The following is a 19,878-nucleotide window of genomic DNA, read 5'->3' as shown; positions in this document are numbered from 1 at the left end:
TTAATAAAAAGATTTTAGAGTGATGTGGGCAGGTGGGCTTCATTACATTTATCCATGATTGAGAAAGTTAATGTTATTAAAATGAATTGTATTCCAAAATTCATCTACCTGCTACAGTCTCTCCCTATAGATGTCCCCTTTTCTTATTTCAAGCAATTTGAAGCATAGCGAAGTCCTTCATTTGGAATGGTAAATGTCCCAGATTATATTTCAGTAAATTGCACAGGCCAATTGACAAAGGTGGGTTAGGCCTACCCAAGATTTTGTTTTATTATTATGCGTTTGGCATTTGGCTCATTGGTCACTTCCACCTGAGAGAGACCCTCCCTGGTTTTGTATTGAACAGGAAGTTCTTGCCCCTATTTCACCATTGCAAATCCTTTCTATTAAACTAACCGGAGAAGTTAAGTTACACTTACAAAAGTGTCCAGAGTGTTTAATTCTTACATTTATTTAAATGTTGCCTCGAGCATATGGCTGAACCCAAAATTATGAATTAATAAGTCCCCTTTCTGCTGGTCAGTGTGGATTGTAAGGGAGGTTAATACACTCCGTGACCTATATGAGAGTGGAGTGTTGAGATCTTTTGAAAATTTGTTTCAACATTTTGGGATTCCCAGATCTCAGTTTTTTAGGTATTTACAGTTGTGCCACCTGCTCTGTACTATTTTTGGGAGTAGCATACACCCCCCTAAAATGGCAGATACTCTGGGAATGGTGATTACTGCTTATGGAAAAGGTCACGAGGCATCAGTGTATTACTCCCTGCTAATTCAGAGTCTGGGGGATGGAACTTTAACTTCTATCAAGAGATTATGGGAGAAAGATTTAAACTTGGTATTGGAGGAGGGAGTGTAGACTAGGATTCTAAAAAACATCAAGTCTGCATCTAGAGATGCAAGGGTGCACCTTATGCAATTCAAGATTTTACATCGATTCTTCTGGACCCCCTGCTGGCGATGCAAATCAGAAGATGGAGACACAACCCATGTTTTTTGGTGGTGTGTTAAGATACAAGAATTTTGAAGGTTCCAAGTTTTATGTGAGGCTCGTTATGTATTGGGCACTCGGATTCCGTTTTGCCCCAGACTCTGTGTTTTGGGCGATGGGGCGGTTATCAATGTGGGGAATAAACACATAAAAAATTGGGTTCTGACCAGTGTAATGATCGCCAGACAAATTATTTTAAGGGGATGGAGGTTGGCTGATCAAAAGATTTTTAAGATCATGAGAAACATTTCAGTCAAGTGTTTCAAAACTTTTGACCGGTAGTGTGTGTGTATATATATATATATATATATATATATATATTTTTTTTATTATTATTATTATTATTATTTATTTATTTATTTATTTTTTGCCTGTATATACTCATGTGTGACCACAGGAATGTTTGTTGAGGGTCAGGGCAGGGTTGGGGATTGAGAGGGGGAGGGGTAATAGTGGGGGTTAAATGTTGATTCTATGTATATATGTTCTGCTTTTCTTTATTTAATGTATGAATCAATAAAAACTGTTAATTACAAAAACAAAAACAAAAATAGATGCAACCAGTGTTGTGTAGTAATGGACTATTAAAATCTGGATTACGTAATAAGATTACAAAATCAAGTACTTGTTATTAGATTACATTTTTAATGAAATTACAGTTCATTATTATGAATTACATGATTGCATATGGATTATTTTATCTATAAATCATAAGGAAGTTCCCAGGGGCTCAGGGACTGACAAATAGCAATTGCTGTTTCATTTCATGTTTACTAATGTTAAAAGAAAGAGTGCAAATTGGTAGCTACTACAGATAAAATTTGATTTTGATCAAATTCCAACAAGTATTCCAAAAGAAATCAGGCTAAAAAGTATAATCTAAAAGATTACGTTACTGATTGCAATTTTAGTTGCATAATTTGTTAATCAGTACTTTATACTGAATTCTACATATGTAATACAGATGCTACAGATTATAATAATAAATGACACAGATTGAATCTGGAGTCAATATAAATGGATACTAACTGAGAATAATTTTGTCCTAATATGAAAAATGAAACAGTCAAGATACAAAAAATAATAATTCAACACACCTGGAGATTCTGTGGGTGTTGAACACACACTGGAATGGGCTGTTCCAGGCAGCCTGGTTCTCGTGGGGTGAAGATTTGTCCATTTCCCTCCAACACAAGCTCCTCTTGCAGATTTAGCCAGAGAATTCTGGAGTGCCTTCGCCTCTGGTCTGTCAGGTAGGACAGCACAACAGACAGGGCCTGAAATGGACACCATCAAGCTTTTACAAATTATTATTAGACTGTGCAGACAGCCACAATTTCCGAAAAATTAATTCAATCCGGACAGTATGGAAAATGCTAATAAAACAAAAATGAGTGATTTGTTAATTCTATTCACCCTTTGCTATATTGAAAGCACTACAACAACATATTAAATTATGTTTTACTTTGTGAATTTAATTATTATAATTTTTTTTAAATATACACTCTTTTCAAATCAGATAATTTGCTAATTATCTATCCAAACAAGTTGGGATCAAGTGTTTACCACTTTATAACATCACCACTTCTTCTAATAACACTTATTAAGCATTTGTGCACTGAAGACACAAGTTTGTTAAGCAACTGGAATTTTCCCCCATTCATCCATATTGCAGATCTTGAGCTGCACAATTGTACGGGTCCTTCGTTGTCGTATTTTGTGCTTCATAGTGCACCACACGTTCTCAGTTGGAGAAAGGTCAGGACTGCAGGCAGGCCAGTTTAGCACTCGCAAGCTCTGCTTACGTAGCCATGCTACGTATGTGGTTTGCCGTTGTCCTGCTGGACAGTGCTGGGACATCCCTGGAAAAGACAACATCTAAATGTCAGCATACAGTATGTTGCTCCAAATTTGTACCTATCTTTCTGCATTAATGATGCAAGTTACCCATGCCATGGGCACTGACACAACCCCATCCCATGACAGACACTGGCTTTTGGACCTGATGCTGATAACAGTTTGGATGGTCCTTTTCCTCTTTGGCCTAGAGAACACGACGGCTGTTTTTTCCAAAGACTATTTGAAGTGTGAATTTGTCGGACCACAAAACACGATTCCACTGTTCTATTTTCCATCTAAGATGAGACTGAGTCCAGAGAAGTCGACGGTGCTTCTGGGCAGTGTTGATGTATGGCTTCTGCTTTGCATAGTAAAGCCATAACTTGCATCTGGGGATGCAGCAGCAAATGGTGCTGACTGACAAAGGTTTGCAGAAGTATTCCCGAGCCCATGTCATGATAGCCATTAAAAACGGATGACATTTAAAAAATAAAATTCCGCTTGCTAAACTTAACAAACTTGTGTCTTCAGTACCCAAATGGGATAGTTCACCCAAAAATGAAAATTCTCTCATTATTTACTCTCCCTCATGATATCCCAGGTGTGTTTGACTTTCTTTCTTCACAGAACACATTTGAATTAAAATAGAAAAATATCTTAGCTCAGTAGGTCCTTAAAATGCAAGTGGATGGGGATTTCTCTTTTGAAGCTCAAAAAATCACAGACAGTCAGCATAAACGTCATTGATACAACTCCACCGGTTAAATTATTGTCTTCTAAAGGGATACACTCTCTTTTGGTGTGAAAAAAGATCAATATAATATAAACATCAAATAATATGTTGGTGTAGTGCTTTCAATATAGCACAGGGTGAATAGAATTTACAAATCACTCCTTTTTGTTTTTATTAGCATTTTCCATACTATCCCAACTTTTTCGAAATTGGGGTTGTACAACAGAATGTATTTACCTCAGAGCTTGGCTGGGCCATTCCATAGAGGGCCATTTTGGAAACACGTCTGAAATTGGCAACTTTCATCTCCTTGGCTGTACTGAGCAGGTCTATTACTAAAACCTCGCTGGACACCTTGCAAAAAAAATTACGCAATTATGTGGGTAACGCTTCACAGTAAGGTTCTATTTGTTAACTTTAGTTCATACATTAGTCATGAACTAATAACGATTGATTATTTTTACAGCCTTTATTAATATTGGTGGTTTAATTTATCAAAATACTATTGTTCATTATTGGTTCATGTTAGATAACATTGCATTAACTAATACTTTTAATGTAACAAAAAGGATTAGTATATGTAGAAATTAACACTACCCAACATTAGTAAATGCTGTAAAAGTATTTTTATTGTTAGCTCATGTTAACTATTGTGTTAAGTCATTTTAATAAATACAGCCTTATTGTAAAGTGTTACCATTATGTGCATACCTACCAGTGTCAGAAATTACTTTTTTTTTTTTTTACTAAGGGGCAATATTAATGGGCCTCTTTCATTTTTTACTTTTATGGCAGCATATTGTTTTCTAACCAACCACAAAATAAATTCTCAATCTAAACAATTATGGCTGTAACCTATAAAATCAAATCAACATCAAATAAAAAAGTAGCTGTAAATATTACACAAAGAAAAACACAATAAACGCTCTGCATTATTATTTTAAATAATCATCTGGTCCCTATTTTAGATCAAAAGCTCTCTACTGTCTACTTTCACAGTAGATTTTTAATTCACAGTTATTTTATATAAGCTCCACATTCAATAATACTGATCTTGGACAGCTATAGGTCTCCACAGTGTATATTGAGGTACTAAACCTATACTAAACCCATACCCCATAAGAAAATCTCAGGTTAATGAAAATTCAACCTGTTTTTATTTAAAGCAATAAGCACTGGCATATAGATCCGCTTAAACGTGACAAGGAACATTTATTTGAAACTAAGGAAAAAAGCAATAGTTATGTCAAGTCTCTTACACTTTCCACAATGTAATATAACTTTGTGAATTTATTGTCTGTCTTAATATTTAACCTCTGTGTCTTTGCACTTGAGCCCTCACCAGAACTCTAATCCCATCAGTTATAAGGCTGGTTGGTGCTGAGATTTCAGAGCAATTCATGCTGGCCAGCAGTCTGTAGATCCAAGCATTCATACACAACCACTGACTGAAGCTCTGGGGAAATGCCAATGGATACTAAACATAAAGAGATGGAGAGAGACAGCAGACAATGGTGGCATACACTGGCTGGCACAACACTGCTGTACATGCTAATTTATATGGTAGAATGTAGTAAGTAATACCTGATCGTGAAGATATGCATTGAATACTAATAGGTATAGATAGCGCTCAAGACTCTGCAATGTTCTTTGCAGGAAATAGCATTTTGTGCTGCTTCCCTACAAACAAAAATTTATGAATGACATATTGCTTATCTATGAACTTCATTTAAAAAAGTACTGATGCTTAAAAAATGTCATGGCAATAGTTAAATCATCAACTTTGAGACTCACTTGAATCTTGTAATCTTCACCAATGCCTTCCAACTTAAGTTTGTTTTCATACACGGCATCTTTTATATTATGCATCTCTGAACACATGGCAATAGCGTCATCAACCTAAAGTATGGTGAAAGAATTATTCATTCACTCTGTTTAAGAGGGTAAATCCTAATATGCTATACATCTAAGAGGTCCCTGTTAAAAACAAAAAAACAAAAACAACTTAAACCAGCCCAAGCTGGTTTTCTGGTCTTACTTGGTTTAAGAAGAATTTTGGGCACCAACTGGTCAGGCTTGGAGACCAGCTAGTCGACCAACAACCAGCTAATCACAGCTTGGTCTGACTGGGAGACCAGCTAAACTGACTGAAGACCAGCTAGGCCAAGCTGTGAGACCAACTAGACCATCTTTTTTTTTTCTTCTCCCCTTTTCTCCCCAATTTGGAATGCCCAGTTCCCAGTGTGCTCTAAGACATCATGGTGGCGTAGTGACTCGCCTCAATCCAAGTGGTAGAGGACGAATCTCAGCTGCCTCCGCGTCTGAGGCCGTCAATCCGCGCATCTTATCACGTGGCTTGTTAAGCGTTACCGCGGTGACGTAGCGAGAACCAAGAGCGAGAACCACAAATTATAGCGACCACGAGGAGGTTACCCCATGTGACTCTACCCTCCCTAGCAACTGGGCCAATTTGGTTGTTTAGGAGACCTGGCTGGAGTCACTTAGCACATCCTGGATTCGAGCTCACAACTCCAGGGTTGGAAGTCAGTGTCAATACTCACTGAGCTACCCAGGCCCCCTCCAACTAGACCATCTTAAACCAGCTAAGACCAGCAAGATGTTGTTGTTGTTGTTGTTTTCAGCAGGAGTAATCATGCTATTTTGTGTTGCCTTCATTTGAATAACGAGTTGTGCACTGTTTACAAACACCACTAACACCTCCTAACCTCATTAAGGACTTGTTGACCTTTAGGTAGGCGACTAATTAGCAAGTGAATCACTTGGAAATCCAATTTGTGTTCCCTCCTCTGTGTTTCCTCTTGGCTGTGAAAGATAGAGAGTACTTCAGCTTTAAGTGCAAGTAAAACAGAGAAATTAACACAATAAAGTATATTGTTATGTAGCAGACTGTTTTTAATTAATTTGTAGTGCTCTTATTTCAGAGAGTGAATAGTAATTTAAATTAAACCAACAGTGGAACGTAGGTACCTGGGGCTCTTTGAGGCCCCCTGCAGGTGATGTAAGACCAATGCACCCAGGATCAAGCCAAGATTGGTGCGGCCCACTCCCACCTGGCAGCTGAAGAGCAGTGCAGGCACAGGTCTGGAGCTATCCCGCAGCACTGAGAGGTTTGGAGTCTCCTGTGTAGAGCAGAGAGTTGGGTGAATTCGTCCCGATAAAGATAGTAACCTTAAAAAACCTACATTTGGGTGAGCAGTCAATGGTTTCAACAAGAAAACAGCTTAATAAACATACTAATTAATGTTTTAATACCTAACTAAAAATGTAATAATTTTTCTGTGATGTTTAGGCGTCGGCATAGAAAATATCATTAGCGCTGTATAAAAACAATAGAAGTCAAAGGAAAGTCCCCACTATAATAAAAAACTAAAAAAAAAAAAACTTGTTTTTGTGTGTAATAGCTGAGAGAGAAATTTAAACACACAGCTGATAAATGAGATGTGACTGATCAAGCTGATCTGGAAAGCACACTGTGCAAAGTGCAGGCCAAGTGTATCCTAAACAATAAGAAAAGACATAATCAGTTCCACAAATAATGTGAACATGAGGGGAGTCTTGTTTATTTGTATTTATTTGCTGCATTGTTTGACCTGGCCTACACACTTACAGTTGTGCTCAAAAATTTGCATACCCTGGCAGAAATTATGAAATTTTGGCATTGATTTTGAAAATATGACTGATCATGCAAAGAAACTATCTTTTATTTAAGGATAATTATCATATGAAGCCATTTATTATCACATAGTTGTTTGGCTCCTTTTTAAATCATAATGATAACAGAAATCACCCAAATGGCCCTGATCAAAAGTTTACATACCCTTGAATGTTTGGCCTTGTCACAGACACAAAAGGTGACACACACAGGTTCAAATGGCAATTAAAGGTTAATTTTCCACACTTGTGGCTTTTTAAATTGCAATTAGTGTCTGTGTATAAATAGTCAATGAGTTTGTTAGCTCTCACGTGGATGCACTGAGCAGGCTAGATACTGAGTCATGAGGAGCAGAAAAGAACTGTCAAAAGACCTGCGTAACAAGGTAATGGAACTTTATAAAGATGGAAAAGGATATAAAAAGATATCCAAAGCCTTGAAAATGCCAGTCAGTACTGTTCAATCACTTATTAAGAAGTGGAAAATTCGGGGATCTCTTGATACCAAGCCACAGTCAGGTAGACCAAGAAAGATTTCAGCCACAACTGCCAGAAGAATTGTTCGGGATACAAAGAAAAACCCACAGGTAACCGCAGGAGAAAAACAGGCTGCTCTGGAAAAAGACTGTGTGGTTGTCTCAAGGAGCACAATATGACGAAACTTGAACAAAAATGAGCTGCATGGTCGAGTTGCCAGAAAGAAGCCTTTACTGTGCCAATGCCACAAAAAAGCCTGGTTACAATATGCTGACAACACCTTGACACGCCTCACAGCTTCTGGCACATTGTAATTTGGAGTGACGAGAACAAAATAGAGCTTTATGGTCTCAACCATAAGCGCTATGTTTGGAGAGGGCTCAACAAGGCCTATAGTGAAAAGAATACCATCCCCACTGTGAAGCATGGTGGTGGCTCACTGATGTTTTGGGGGTGTGTGAGCTCTAAAGGCACAGGAAATCTTGTGAAAATTGATGGCAAGATGATTGAAGCATGTTATCAGAAAATACTGGTAGACAATTTGCATTCTTCTGCACGAAAGCTGCGCATGGGACGCTCTTGGACTTTCCAGCACGACAATGACCCTAAGCACAAGGACAAGTTTACCCTCCAGTGGTTACAGCAGAAAAAGGTGAAGGTTCTGGAGTGGCCATCACAGTCTCCTGACCTTAATATCATCGAGACACTCTGGGGAGATCTCAAACGTGCGGTTCATGCAAGACGACCAAAGACTTTGCATGACCTGGAGGCATTTTGCCAAGACGAATGGGCAGCTATACCACCTGCAAGAATTTGGGGCCTCATAGACAACTACTACAAAAGACTGCACACTGTCATTGATGCTAAAGGGGGCAATAAACAGTATTAAGAACTAAGGGTATGCAGACTTTTGAACAGGGGTCATTTCATTTTTTTCTTTGTTGCCATGTTTTGTTTTATGATTGTGCCATTCTGTTATAACCTACAGTTGAATATGAATCCCATAAGAAATAAAAGAAATATGTTTTGCCTGCTCACTCCTGTTTTCTTTCAAAATGGTAAATATTACCAATTCTCCAAGGGTATGCAAACGTTTGAGCATAACTGTATAAGGCCACTCTTAATAGAAAAATAGTGCTGGAAAATTTTAAATCCAATTCAGAATGATCTGTCCATAGCCAGCATTCTCTCACAGAATCCAGGACATTGTGCATCAATCACACCAAAGAAAGAGTGTTTTGTTAAAATGGAAATAAAACCAAGAGGGAGGACGAGATAAAATCAAGATGGAACAGATGAAGAAATAACTTTAAATATGTCCAAAAATATCTTGCCATTTCCTGATCACGACCAGATACCTGAAGACATTTTTCATGGTCTTAAGTAAACATTTATAAATTGTGTCTGTGTTAATAGGGTGTTTTAAGATTGATGTTACTGATGACAATGTAATATAAATACGTTTCAGTGGTGAGCTTTCAGCTGGCAGTTCTTAGAATTAGTTAATCACTGAAAAAAAAGAAAAAAGAAAATAATTCTTACTTGTTGACATACACTAATTTTAAGATTTACGCATTTCAACTGCATAACAAAATTCCATCAAATTGAATTGAGCACTCTTTAATGAAACAAAATATTTTAAGTTTTATTCATTTAATTTTGTTTAGCATTACACAACTCAATTTGATGAAATTTTCTTATGAAATTAAAATGCGTACATTTTACAAATAGTCTAAAATATATATATATATATATATATATATATATTTTTTTTTGAGTGTAAGATATGACATAAGATATCAAGTCTTTAGTTTTCAGAGAAATCAAACAAAATTTAGTAAAGGTTTATGCCTAAAACAAGAAAAACTATTCATCAGTTGGATAAAAAAAATATAATTTTTTTTTTTAATTTATCACACATTATACATTTGCACATATACAGTGAAAAGGGAAAGCAAGTTTATTTTTCTTAGTCTATTGGCAAATAGTTTTTTCTTGTTTCATGCAAGCTTTACAAAATTTTGATTGATTTCTCTGTTAACAACCTAATATATTATATCATTCTGCTTGTCAAGTAAATGTATCTTGTTTCAAGGATGTAAAGATTTTTTTATTGAAAAACAATTCAAAATTAATGAGTAAGAAAAAAATTTTTTGCAAATGTGTTGGTGTTTTAGGGGAAGGAAATTAAATTTTGTGGTCTTATGGCTCAACACAAAGTGCATGTGTCCCTTTAGAACAGTGCCAATGTTAGCAATAAACATATGTAAAATGACTAACACGTTTGCCAGTTTACTCTATGGAGTTAGAAGAAAGGGAGAAAAAAATTGAGATTTTACCCTAAGTATTTTAACAAGGGCATCAAATGTCTCCTCCACTGGTGCCCCTTCCATAGGGAGCGGTAGTCTGTAATATCTATAATCCATCAGAATTCATGATTAAACCATAATCAGTATTAACTTAAACAGAACTAAATGAATCTAGCATAATAAAGTAGCAACAGAATAAATGGTAATGGTAGGAATTTATTTCATTCATATACATCAAAATATGTCAGTAACAGGGTTCATGCAGGTCAACTGGTTGAGATTGGACCTGGCAATACCAAGATCATGGATTCAATTCTGAGAACACATATACTGATAAAACAAATACCTTGAATATGGATAAAAGCATTTGCCAAATGCATCAAAGTAAAATATTAGCAATTACCTGTGCAATGGCTGAGTGAAAAGTGGTCTTTTGTAGACCTCCTCAGTGACATGAATATCCTCTTCTGACAGTATCTGGACACGCTGAGGTTCATCTTTAAAGTGCTCAATGTCATTATAGACATAGAACATATTTTGATTCAGTTTGGCAAAGTCACACAACTGGAGAAAAGAAGTTAAACATAGCAGAGAATTAAAAACTGACATGGAACAGATGCTATGACCTCTGGCTACACTTGGCCTTAAAAAGATGGCAAGCGATCCCCCTGATAAAACTCTAGCCAGGCTAGTTCTGCTAGCATGCAAGAAAGCACAGCGCTCAACCACTGACCTCCTTCCGGATGGAGAGCTCCATTTGCTCTCCACTGTGCCCTTTGTCCAGGACATGCAGGTTCTCATGAAGGTTCTCTCTTCTTCTGGGAGTGTATGGAATGAAGTCTTCATCTGAACGGAAGAAGACCACTGGCTCCTCTCTCACACAGAAGAAAATCACCTCCTGTTCACACATTTTATGGGATAAAAAGCTATCTGTAATCAGTAATGGAAGGCCGATCAGCAGAACACATGGCACTGTCATTGTGGAATGTTCTTGCAATGTGCCTTTACTGCATTTCAGAGGTGCCTTTGAAATAATGGTGATTTACAACTGAATAGCATTCATATTTGACAACAAAAGCACACAATCTTATGTTTTCTGTTTAAACCATAAACCTTGCTAAATTTTGTTAGCTGTACGCTTAAAACAAGAATAAACTATTTGCCAAATGGACATGAAAAATAAATGAATTCAAGATATAAGCTATTCTCTGAAAACAAGGCTTATTATTTAACAGAATTATATTTTTTTGTAAATTTAGCTTGTTCTAAGAATGTTCAGATATTTTAACCGGAAAACAAGACAAAAATACTGAATTCTTTTTATCTATTTTTTCTGAAAACTTCGGATTTTTTTTCTCATGTGGGTCATGCATTCCAACAACAAGCAGCAGGAATCTAATTTATTTTAATCATACTCAAAGGACCAGAAGCCATAACTGACCTCATAGCCTTCAATCTGCAATCTCTGGAGGACCTGTTTGAAACCGCTCAGGCTGGGTTGGCCCATTCCAAAAAGTGGGTAGTTTCCCTTAACTTTGCGGAAGTTGGGGGCCCCGTAGCTTTCTGTAGTATTCAGGACATCAGCTCTATTGTTTACATCCTGTGCCATAAAATACTCCCCCTGGGCAATAAAAAGGCAAGTCATAAAACAAATATCAAATATTTTAATTTCACTGAGAATGACAACAAATTTCCATGCATTGATCTACATTTCCAGTAATACCTGCTTATTAATACATATTTTTTTAATACCTTGAGGCCTTTTAGGCAATAAGTACAAAATGTTTCGTATAAGACAAACATACCAGCACTAAGTAGTGCTCAGGCAACATATCAGATATCCTTCCCAGTGAGTAGTTGGCAGATTGGACCTTGTCGTGAATCTGAAACTCTTCCCTGCAGTTTTTTCTGTATAGAGATGAAACCCATTATGTCTACTGAAATGGCATTTATTGAAAACCCACAACTGATAATACATGTTGGTCTCATTAAGAGGCACTCTTGAAGTCAAGGTAAATTTGTTGATGAAATTTGTTTCTGGGACAAAAAGGCACATGAACACGTTTTTGCTCAGTACATTGCAGTAACGAGTAACACAGAGGCGTGACATTTTGCGCATGCAAGGGCCCTTATGGCCAATTTTAAAAAGCATCAGGTTGCACTTTGTCACTTACGTGATGACAACAGGGGCCACCTTGTTTGTGATGATGGACTTAGCCTTGCTGTTGTGAATGTTCACCGCCTGTAGTGAGCGCCTGTCCTCAGCCATGCTGTTTCTATGGTGATCAGCCTGGTGTGTTGGTGCAAACTGAGCAGACTGGGACGTTGCACTGGCACTTGTACCCATAATCTGCACAGAGCTGAAATCAGACAGCACACTACAGGATTTATACTGTATATACTGTACTAATATAAAGTAAATTGGCAAATTTTACATATGTTTATTGCTAACATTGGCACTGTTCTATAGGGACACATGCACTTTGTGTTGAGCCATGAGACCACAAAGATTTAATTTCCATCCCCAACACATGTAACACCACAAAATCTGATATAAACACAACAATAAACTACGGAAGCTTTCAGAGTGGTAAGTTGAATGCATGTTCCACACACCATTTTCATTTTCTGAGTGAACTATCCCTGTAAAATCAGACAATCAAATTCATATTTAAATTACAAATCGCATAGCATCTCTGTCATTCCATGTTGTTTGATTGTTAAATGAATGGCTTACGGTCTCACAGCTGTGCCTCGTGTGTTCACATCCTTTGGTTTTTGCATCTTAATTTCAGCAAGGGTTCAGGTCTCTCTTTGTGTTAATCCTGTCAAAATAAACTGGTTTCCTGTTGATCGTAGAATCTTTTAAACAGAAAAAGCACTTCGCTTCAGATACTGTGCCACCAAAGTTTAGCTTTTGTCCAATTCTCTTTCTTGCTCAGTCCCACTCTGGCTCTCTTCTCACAGTGACAGGATAGCAGTTCCAACCCTTGAGGGGGCCAAGGAGAAATACAGTACATCTGGCAGCCAGACGGCAGTGTGGGCGGCTCCAGACATTCACAGGGACAGCCCATGCAAAGGTCTCCCAGGCCATGACAGACACGTTACTTAGGGCCAAAAGTGAGAGGAAAGAGACTACAAGATCAAATATTTCTAAAGCCTTTGTAGCTGAAATCCATCTCAAGTGTTTAATGTCACAATCGCAAAGCAAAAACAAATCCAGGATTCCAAAGATAACGCAGTTAAAGAAACAAATCCTGTTTTTTCCTTCTTCATAAGATAACATTTGTGCCAGAGAGATATCACTTGAAATTTATGTGATAGTTCTGTGAATGTCATTAAGACATTCTTGTCTCATGTTTGTGTAACTGGCTGGTCTATTGAAAGTTTGGGATACTGAGTCCCTGGCAGAAAGAGAAATGCTTCCCTTTTCAGGGGCCTTGATTTAAATTCCAGTTGTGTCCAAGCATCACAGTCACAGAGCTAAAAACAACAACAAAAATCTCTAAATATGGATGGGAAAGGCCCTGGGATGCATTTCTACAAAGCTGCACAGATCAGTACACAGATACCAAGCTGCAGTAGTTTTGGATTTAGTGGGTGTGACCAGTGATTGGCATATTCTCATTCATGCTGAGTTTGAAATGACCCCAGTGTTTTGTTCCTGCCTGAAACTTGCAATCAACAGCACATTCGGCATGTTACTCTTTATGGAAAGAATTGAAAGTTAATAATTAAAATCACCATAACACAAACTAACTTTGACATACACTAACTGTTTTTATAATGTTTGAAGGTGACAAACACATAAATGTTTGTCTTTTCATGATACAGCCAAAAGAAAGGCCTCCTGCTATGCAACTCATCCTCCACATATTTGAATGACACATCACAAAGTGAGCTAATGTATAGAGTAGGGATTAAACTTTTGTAACCAAAGGACCCCATCCAGACCCCTAACATAAAAAGCTATATACATTAACATTATATATAGCATATACATTGTATGTTTTTCTTATATATATATATACACACACAGTGCATCTGGAAAGTATTCACAGCGCTCCACTTTTTCCACATTTTGTTATGTTACAGCCTTATTCCAATATGGATTAAATTCATTATTTTCCTCAAAATTCTACAAACAATACCCCATAATGACAACGTGAAAGAAGTTTGTTTGAAATCTTTGCAAATGTATTAAAAATAAAAAAACGAATAAAATCACATATACATAAGTATTCTTTCATGCACTGTATATATACAGTTGTGCTCAAAAGTTTGCATACCCTTGGAGAATTGGTTATGTACCATTTTTAAAGAAAACATGAGTGAGCAGGCAAAACATATCTTTTATTTCTTATGGAATTCATATTCAACTGTAGGTTATAACAGAATGGCACAATCATAAAAAAAAATTAAAAAAAATTAATGACCCCTGTTCACCACTGGAGGGTCAACTTGGCCTTGTGCTTAGGGTCATTGTCGTGCTGGAAAGTCCAAGAGTGTCCCATGCGCAGCTTTCATGCAGAAGAATGCAAATTGTCTGCCAGTATTTTCTGATAACATGCTGTATTCATCTTGCCATCAATTTTCACAAGATTCCCCGTGCCTTTAGAGCTCACACACCTCCAAAACATCAGTGAGCCACCACCATGCTTCACAGTGGGGATGGTATTCTTTTCACTATAGGCCTTGTTGAGCTCTCTCCAAACATAGCACTTATGGTTGTGACTATAAAGCTCTATTTTGGTCTCGTCACTCCAAATTACAGTGTGCCAAAATGTGAGGCATGTCAAGGTGTTGTCGGGCATATTGTAACCAGGCTTTTTTGTGGCATTGGCACAGTAAAGGCTTCTTTCTGGCAACTCGACCATGCAGCTCATTTTTGTTCAAGTATCGTCGTATTGTGCTCCTTGAAACAACCACACCGTCTTTTTCCAGAGCAGCCTGTATTTCTCCTGAGGTTACCTGTGGGTTTTTCTTTGTATCCTGAACAATTCTTCTAGCAGTTGTGGCTGAAATCTTTCTTGGTCTACCTGACCTTGGCTTGGTATCAAGGGATCCCCAAATTTTCCACTTTTTAATAAGTGATTGAACAGTACTGACTGGCATTTTCAAGACTTTGGATATCTTTTTATCACCTTTTCCATCTTTATAAAGTTCCATTACCTTGTTACGCAGGTCTTTTGACAGTTCTTTTCTGCTCCCCATGGCTCAGTATCTAGCCTGCACAGTGCATCCAGGTGAGAGCTAACAAACTCATTGACTATTTATACACAGACACTAATTGCAATTTAAAAAGTCACAGGTGTGGGAAATTAACCTTTAATTGCCATTTAAACCTGTTTGTGTCACCTTGTGTGTCTGTAACAAGGCCAAACATTCAAGGGTATGTAAACGTTTGATCAGGGCCATTTGGGTGAGTTCTGTTATCATTATGATTTAAAAAGGAGCCAAACAGCTATGTGATAATAAATGGCTTCATATGATCACTATCCTAAAATAAAAGACAGTTTATATATATATATATATATTTAAATTTACTTTACTTACTTAGCTGCTTATGTTTAAAACAAATGTTCTGCCACAGGTAAATCAATTATCATGTAGTAAAAATGAGTAGCCTGTATTCGTCCCCCAACATTTTACAGTACGTCAACTGATACAGACATCTGGGAGAAACAAACTTAGCTGTGCCAACCAATGGGCTACAGTTGAAGAAAAAAAATATATAATATTATTTGCTTAGCAGAGCAAATATTTCTAGCCTGAAGTCAAGGCAATATGATAGGGAAAGTAAATATTATTCATCAGATTTCTCACCTGGCTACCTGGCTCTCTCAGACACCTCTCAGGACTTTAATTAAATGTGGAGGCAGACCGAGTCCATGACTCGAAGTCAAACTCATCCTAAATCCTATCAATTAATGACCCTGTTCTCCAAAGACTGTCAAGTGTGAATCCATCTGAGCAAACTGACTAAACGAGCATCTTACAGCAGTTCAAGCAAGGATGGGTTGCACAGAGAGGAGGAGAAAATGTACAGTCACATCCCTCAGCTGCCTCTTTAACAGGCGATAAATGTTGCTATATGTCGGGGGTGGACTCTTGTTAACCTCTGAAATCTTCTCACCAGACGGCTGCTCCATCTCCCAGCAACAGATCACCTACCCAAGAACGCACATTCACATTTGTGAGAATATGGCAAGCCGATTTAGTTTTAATGCTCCCAGCATTACGTTGCATTTGTACTGGTAATATTTTAATTAGATAGCTCTACAATATATTTTCTACTAGTAAGAGCTCTATAATTGTTTTTGTTTTGTTTTTTACTAGTAAGAATTCCAAAAACAGAGCTCTCTATTTGCATTTTTACTAGTAAGAATGCAATTGCAGAGCTCTGCAGTTGCATTTTTACCAATAAAACTCCAATTAAACAGATCTACAACTGATTTTTTTACTACTAAGAATTATAATTACAGAGCTCTTTAATTACATTTTTACTAGCAAGAATGCAATTTTTACTAGTAAGAATTCAATTGTAGAGCTCTCTAATTTAAATTCTTACTAGTAAAAATTCAAATGTTGAGCTCTGTAATTAAAAATGAATGGGAGTCAATAGAAACATATGACAAGTAAATATTCATTTGTAGAGCTCTGTAATTGGAATTCTTACTAGTAAAAATGCAGTTGTAGAGCTCTGTAATTTGAATTCTAACTAGTAAAAATTCAATTATAGTGAGTAGCACTGGGAATATTAAAAGATAATTTGGCCTTCCATAGTGAGCATAGAACAGAGCTCAGAGCTCTAGTCTAGTGGGTGCATAGAAGTGAGGATACATCAAAGCCTTCCTTTAAGAGGGTACAATAGCATCAATAATTATGTTAAGTGCCTTCTAATGATAAAACGCAGTATTCTCAGATAGGATTGTCACATTCAAAGCCATGCTATGTTAATATATTCTTTTTGTGGTTTTGAATGATAATATACAGTATATTTAAAAATACTTAGTCACTTATCAATCCATTTAAAGGTGCTATATGAGCGTTGTCTGCTCCGCCCCAGACTCGAAGCTCATGAGGGTTGCTAGAACCCGAGTCTGGGGCGGGGCTGACAACTCTCCAATATTTTGAATTTGGACTGCAGTATCCATTTCAAACTCTTGTTGTCAATCTTACAAATAGCACCTTTAAGGTACACTGTGTTTTTTGTTGTTGTTTGTTTGTTTGTTTGTTTTTTGCTGATTGTTAATCTTTTAAACAGAAAGAATAGTGAGACTACTACCACTACAGTTACAATTACAATTTTTGGTAATTAGAATACAGTTACATTCAAAAAGTATTTTGATTACTTAAGAGATTACTTTGTATTTTATTGTTATTTGTTTAATTTAATATTTAGTCCTTTCAGATGGAAAACATTTATACATATAAATGATGCGATCCAAAGTGCATTTGAACAGCGGTGAAACACTTTCTTATGATGTGCTACATTCATACGAGCAGACAGAGAAGTACGTTTGAAGTAAGTTTGGATCAGAAGAAATAGAAATAAACCTTGTGTAAATTGTCATCTTTACGCTAAGCTAAAATGCTATTTCTAGTCATTTTACATGCACATGTTACCAGGCACGATCATATTTTTTTATCAAGAAAATTCACATAGGATCATAATTTATTTTTTTCTAGTAAGACCTTTGATATTAGGGCAAAAATCGTATTCTTGATAATAATTTTTGTATTTTCTTGTAAAAATATCTAAAAATCCTTAAAACAAGATCAATTTGATTAATCTTTTTTAGAAACGACACTGCATAAGATATTTAGGTTTTTCAGAGAATGTATTTTTAACGTGTATTTTGTCTTACTGTACTGGCAGAGTTTTTATAGTCAAAACAAGTGAAAAAATCTACCAGTGCTGAAGAAGTAATCCAAAGTATTTAGAATTCGTTACTGACCTTGAGTAATCTAATGAAATACGTTACAAATTACATTTTACAGCATGTATTCTGTTTCATTTCAAAAGTAACCCTCCAAACCCTGAATGTATCTATGTGTTAATGCAATACTTTGGTTGTAATCATACAAAAGATTCCAGACTTAGCTGTCTGTGGGTTTAAAGGAATTAATGAAACTTTCGTTTTTACAGATTGGGCAATGTTTGAAATCACAGAGGATGATTTTTTTTTATCATTGCATTTTTGTCAATTAACATTTAGAATTGGATAAAATGTAAAGCTTTGATGTGCTTGATAAGTATGATTATGGTAACTTAAGAATTTTACTCTTAAAAAGCCATACTAAACTTGTGTATATTGTAGCACAAATAACAGTATCTAGCTGTTAATTTCAACAACAGTTACTAGTATGTTATTTAACAGCAATAAGCTGCTAAATTACAGCTGTGTACTGTAACTGTAAAAACAGTATCTAGCTGTTATTTTCAAAAACAGTAGCATACTGTAATTGTACAGTATGATGCTGGCAACCACAGCTGCCAGTAGTTTACAGTTTTTTTTTGTTTTTGTTTTTTTTTTTTACAGTATGTGTGTGTGTATATATATACACTACCGGTCAAACGTTTTGTAAAACTTACTCATTCTTTATTACAGTTTTTTTTTTTTTTTTTTTTTTTTCACATTTTAGAATAATAGTAAAGTCATCAAAACTATGGAATAACATAAATGGAACTATGGGAATTATGTTGTGATAATGGACAAAATCCAAAATAAATCAAAACTGTGTTATATTTTAGCATCTTCAAAGTAGTCACTCTTTGCCTAGAATTTGCAGACATGTACTCTTGACATTTTCTCAACTTCTTGAGATATCACCCTGGGATGATTTTTAAACAGTACTGAAGGAGTTCCCATCTATGTTGGGCACTTATTGGCTGCTTTTCTTTATTATTTGGTCCAAGTCATCAATTTCAAAAACTTATTTTTATTTTTATTACATTTTAGTTTTATAATGAAATAAATTAATATGGTGGCACAATTATACTTTTGTCTACAAAACTAATTTCAAACATTTAAGCATATGCCTTCAGATCAAAAGATTTTTAAGATCATGAGAAACATTTCAGTCAAGTGTTTCAAAAGTTTTGACCGGTAGTGTGTGTGTTTGTGTGTGTGTGTGTGTGTGTATATATATATATATATATATATATATATATATATATATATATATATATATATATATATATATATTATTATTATTTATTTTTTTTAAAGTAAGATTAGCTTTGCCTGTTCAAATATAAAATGCATTGGGAAAAGTTTTCAAGATTTTATCTTTATTTTGATTATGTTCTTTCATGTCACTCCAACTGTGTTGAATGTCTTGGCACTGAAAACAACAGCCTCTGCTTGAACTGCTGTAGAGTGGACACATTGTGTTGCCACGAGTTTCCAAGCAACCAAGCTCTCCTCCATTCAAATACTGTAGTTTTATCTATAAGGGCTAAGGGCCTCTAGCAAGTTCTTTTCAAAAAGAAACGGTGGGAACTCTCCTATGTTACTAAAAGTTCTGAATGAACAAATGTATAATTTTTATAAACTTGATAATTGTGATAGTCAATCATTGTGATTTTTACCCATAAAACATTGACTTTGCTTGACTCAAATTGATGTATAATGAGGATCAGAGTTTTTTTATATATATTTTTTTATATATAGTTCCAGAATTGACTATTTTGCTAAAATAATTTAGGAAATTTGATGCATTGCACTTTTACAGTACCCCATTAAGTGGCAATATCTAGAATTTTAAATCCAATAGAGTATACAATACATAATATTTACTGTTAGCATATTAAAATGCATACGCATTTGGCAAAGATGATAAACAGCAAGA

At 36.0% G+C, this 19,878-nt stretch overlaps 1 protein-coding gene across 5 annotated transcripts in view; it reads right to left on the bottom strand.

Annotated features, from left to right (window-relative positions):
- Window positions 1–13,529, bottom strand: part of pald1b (phosphatase domain containing paladin 1b) — a 34,787-nt gene extending 21,258 nt beyond the window's left edge. Inside the window, exons 1-14 of one of the 5 annotated variants that reach the window (XR_007892775.1) lie at window positions 12,758–13,529; window positions 12,195–12,398; window positions 11,826–11,928; window positions 11,462–11,641; window positions 10,754–10,918; window positions 10,424–10,584; window positions 10,051–10,126; window positions 6,551–6,702; window positions 6,289–6,385; window positions 5,357–5,461; window positions 5,147–5,242; window positions 4,905–5,039; window positions 3,800–3,916; window positions 2,088–2,267 (exon numbers count right to left, since the gene is read on the bottom strand). Coding sequence is in view for 4 of the 5 variants with exons in the window: in XM_051652221.1 (XP_051508181.1) it covers window positions 2,088–2,267; window positions 3,800–3,916; window positions 4,905–5,039; window positions 5,147–5,242; window positions 5,357–5,461; window positions 6,289–6,385; window positions 6,551–6,702; window positions 10,051–10,126; window positions 10,424–10,584; window positions 10,754–10,918; window positions 11,462–11,641; window positions 11,826–11,928; window positions 12,195–12,398; window positions 12,758–12,804 (1,818 nt within the window). In the remaining variant the exon portion in view is untranslated. The remainder of the gene's footprint in view (window positions 1–2,087; window positions 2,268–3,799; window positions 3,917–4,904; window positions 5,040–5,146; window positions 5,243–5,356; window positions 5,462–6,288; window positions 6,386–6,550; window positions 6,703–10,050; window positions 10,127–10,423; window positions 10,585–10,753; window positions 10,919–11,461; window positions 11,642–11,825; window positions 11,929–12,194; window positions 12,399–12,757) is intronic. The other 4 variants (XM_051652221.1, XM_051652218.1, XM_051652219.1 and 1 more) reach the window with 4 other exon arrangements.
- Between the last annotated feature and the right edge of the window lie 6,349 nt (window positions 13,530–19,878).

This window comes from Myxocyprinus asiaticus, chromosome 23 (genome assembly GCF_019703515.2).
Source record: "Myxocyprinus asiaticus isolate MX2 ecotype Aquarium Trade chromosome 23, UBuf_Myxa_2, whole genome shotgun sequence".
Taxonomy (NCBI): Eukaryota; Metazoa; Chordata; class Actinopteri; order Cypriniformes; family Catostomidae; genus Myxocyprinus; species Myxocyprinus asiaticus.
Note: the sequence above shows the minus strand (reverse complement) of the source record. Positions and strands in the feature narration are given on the sequence as shown.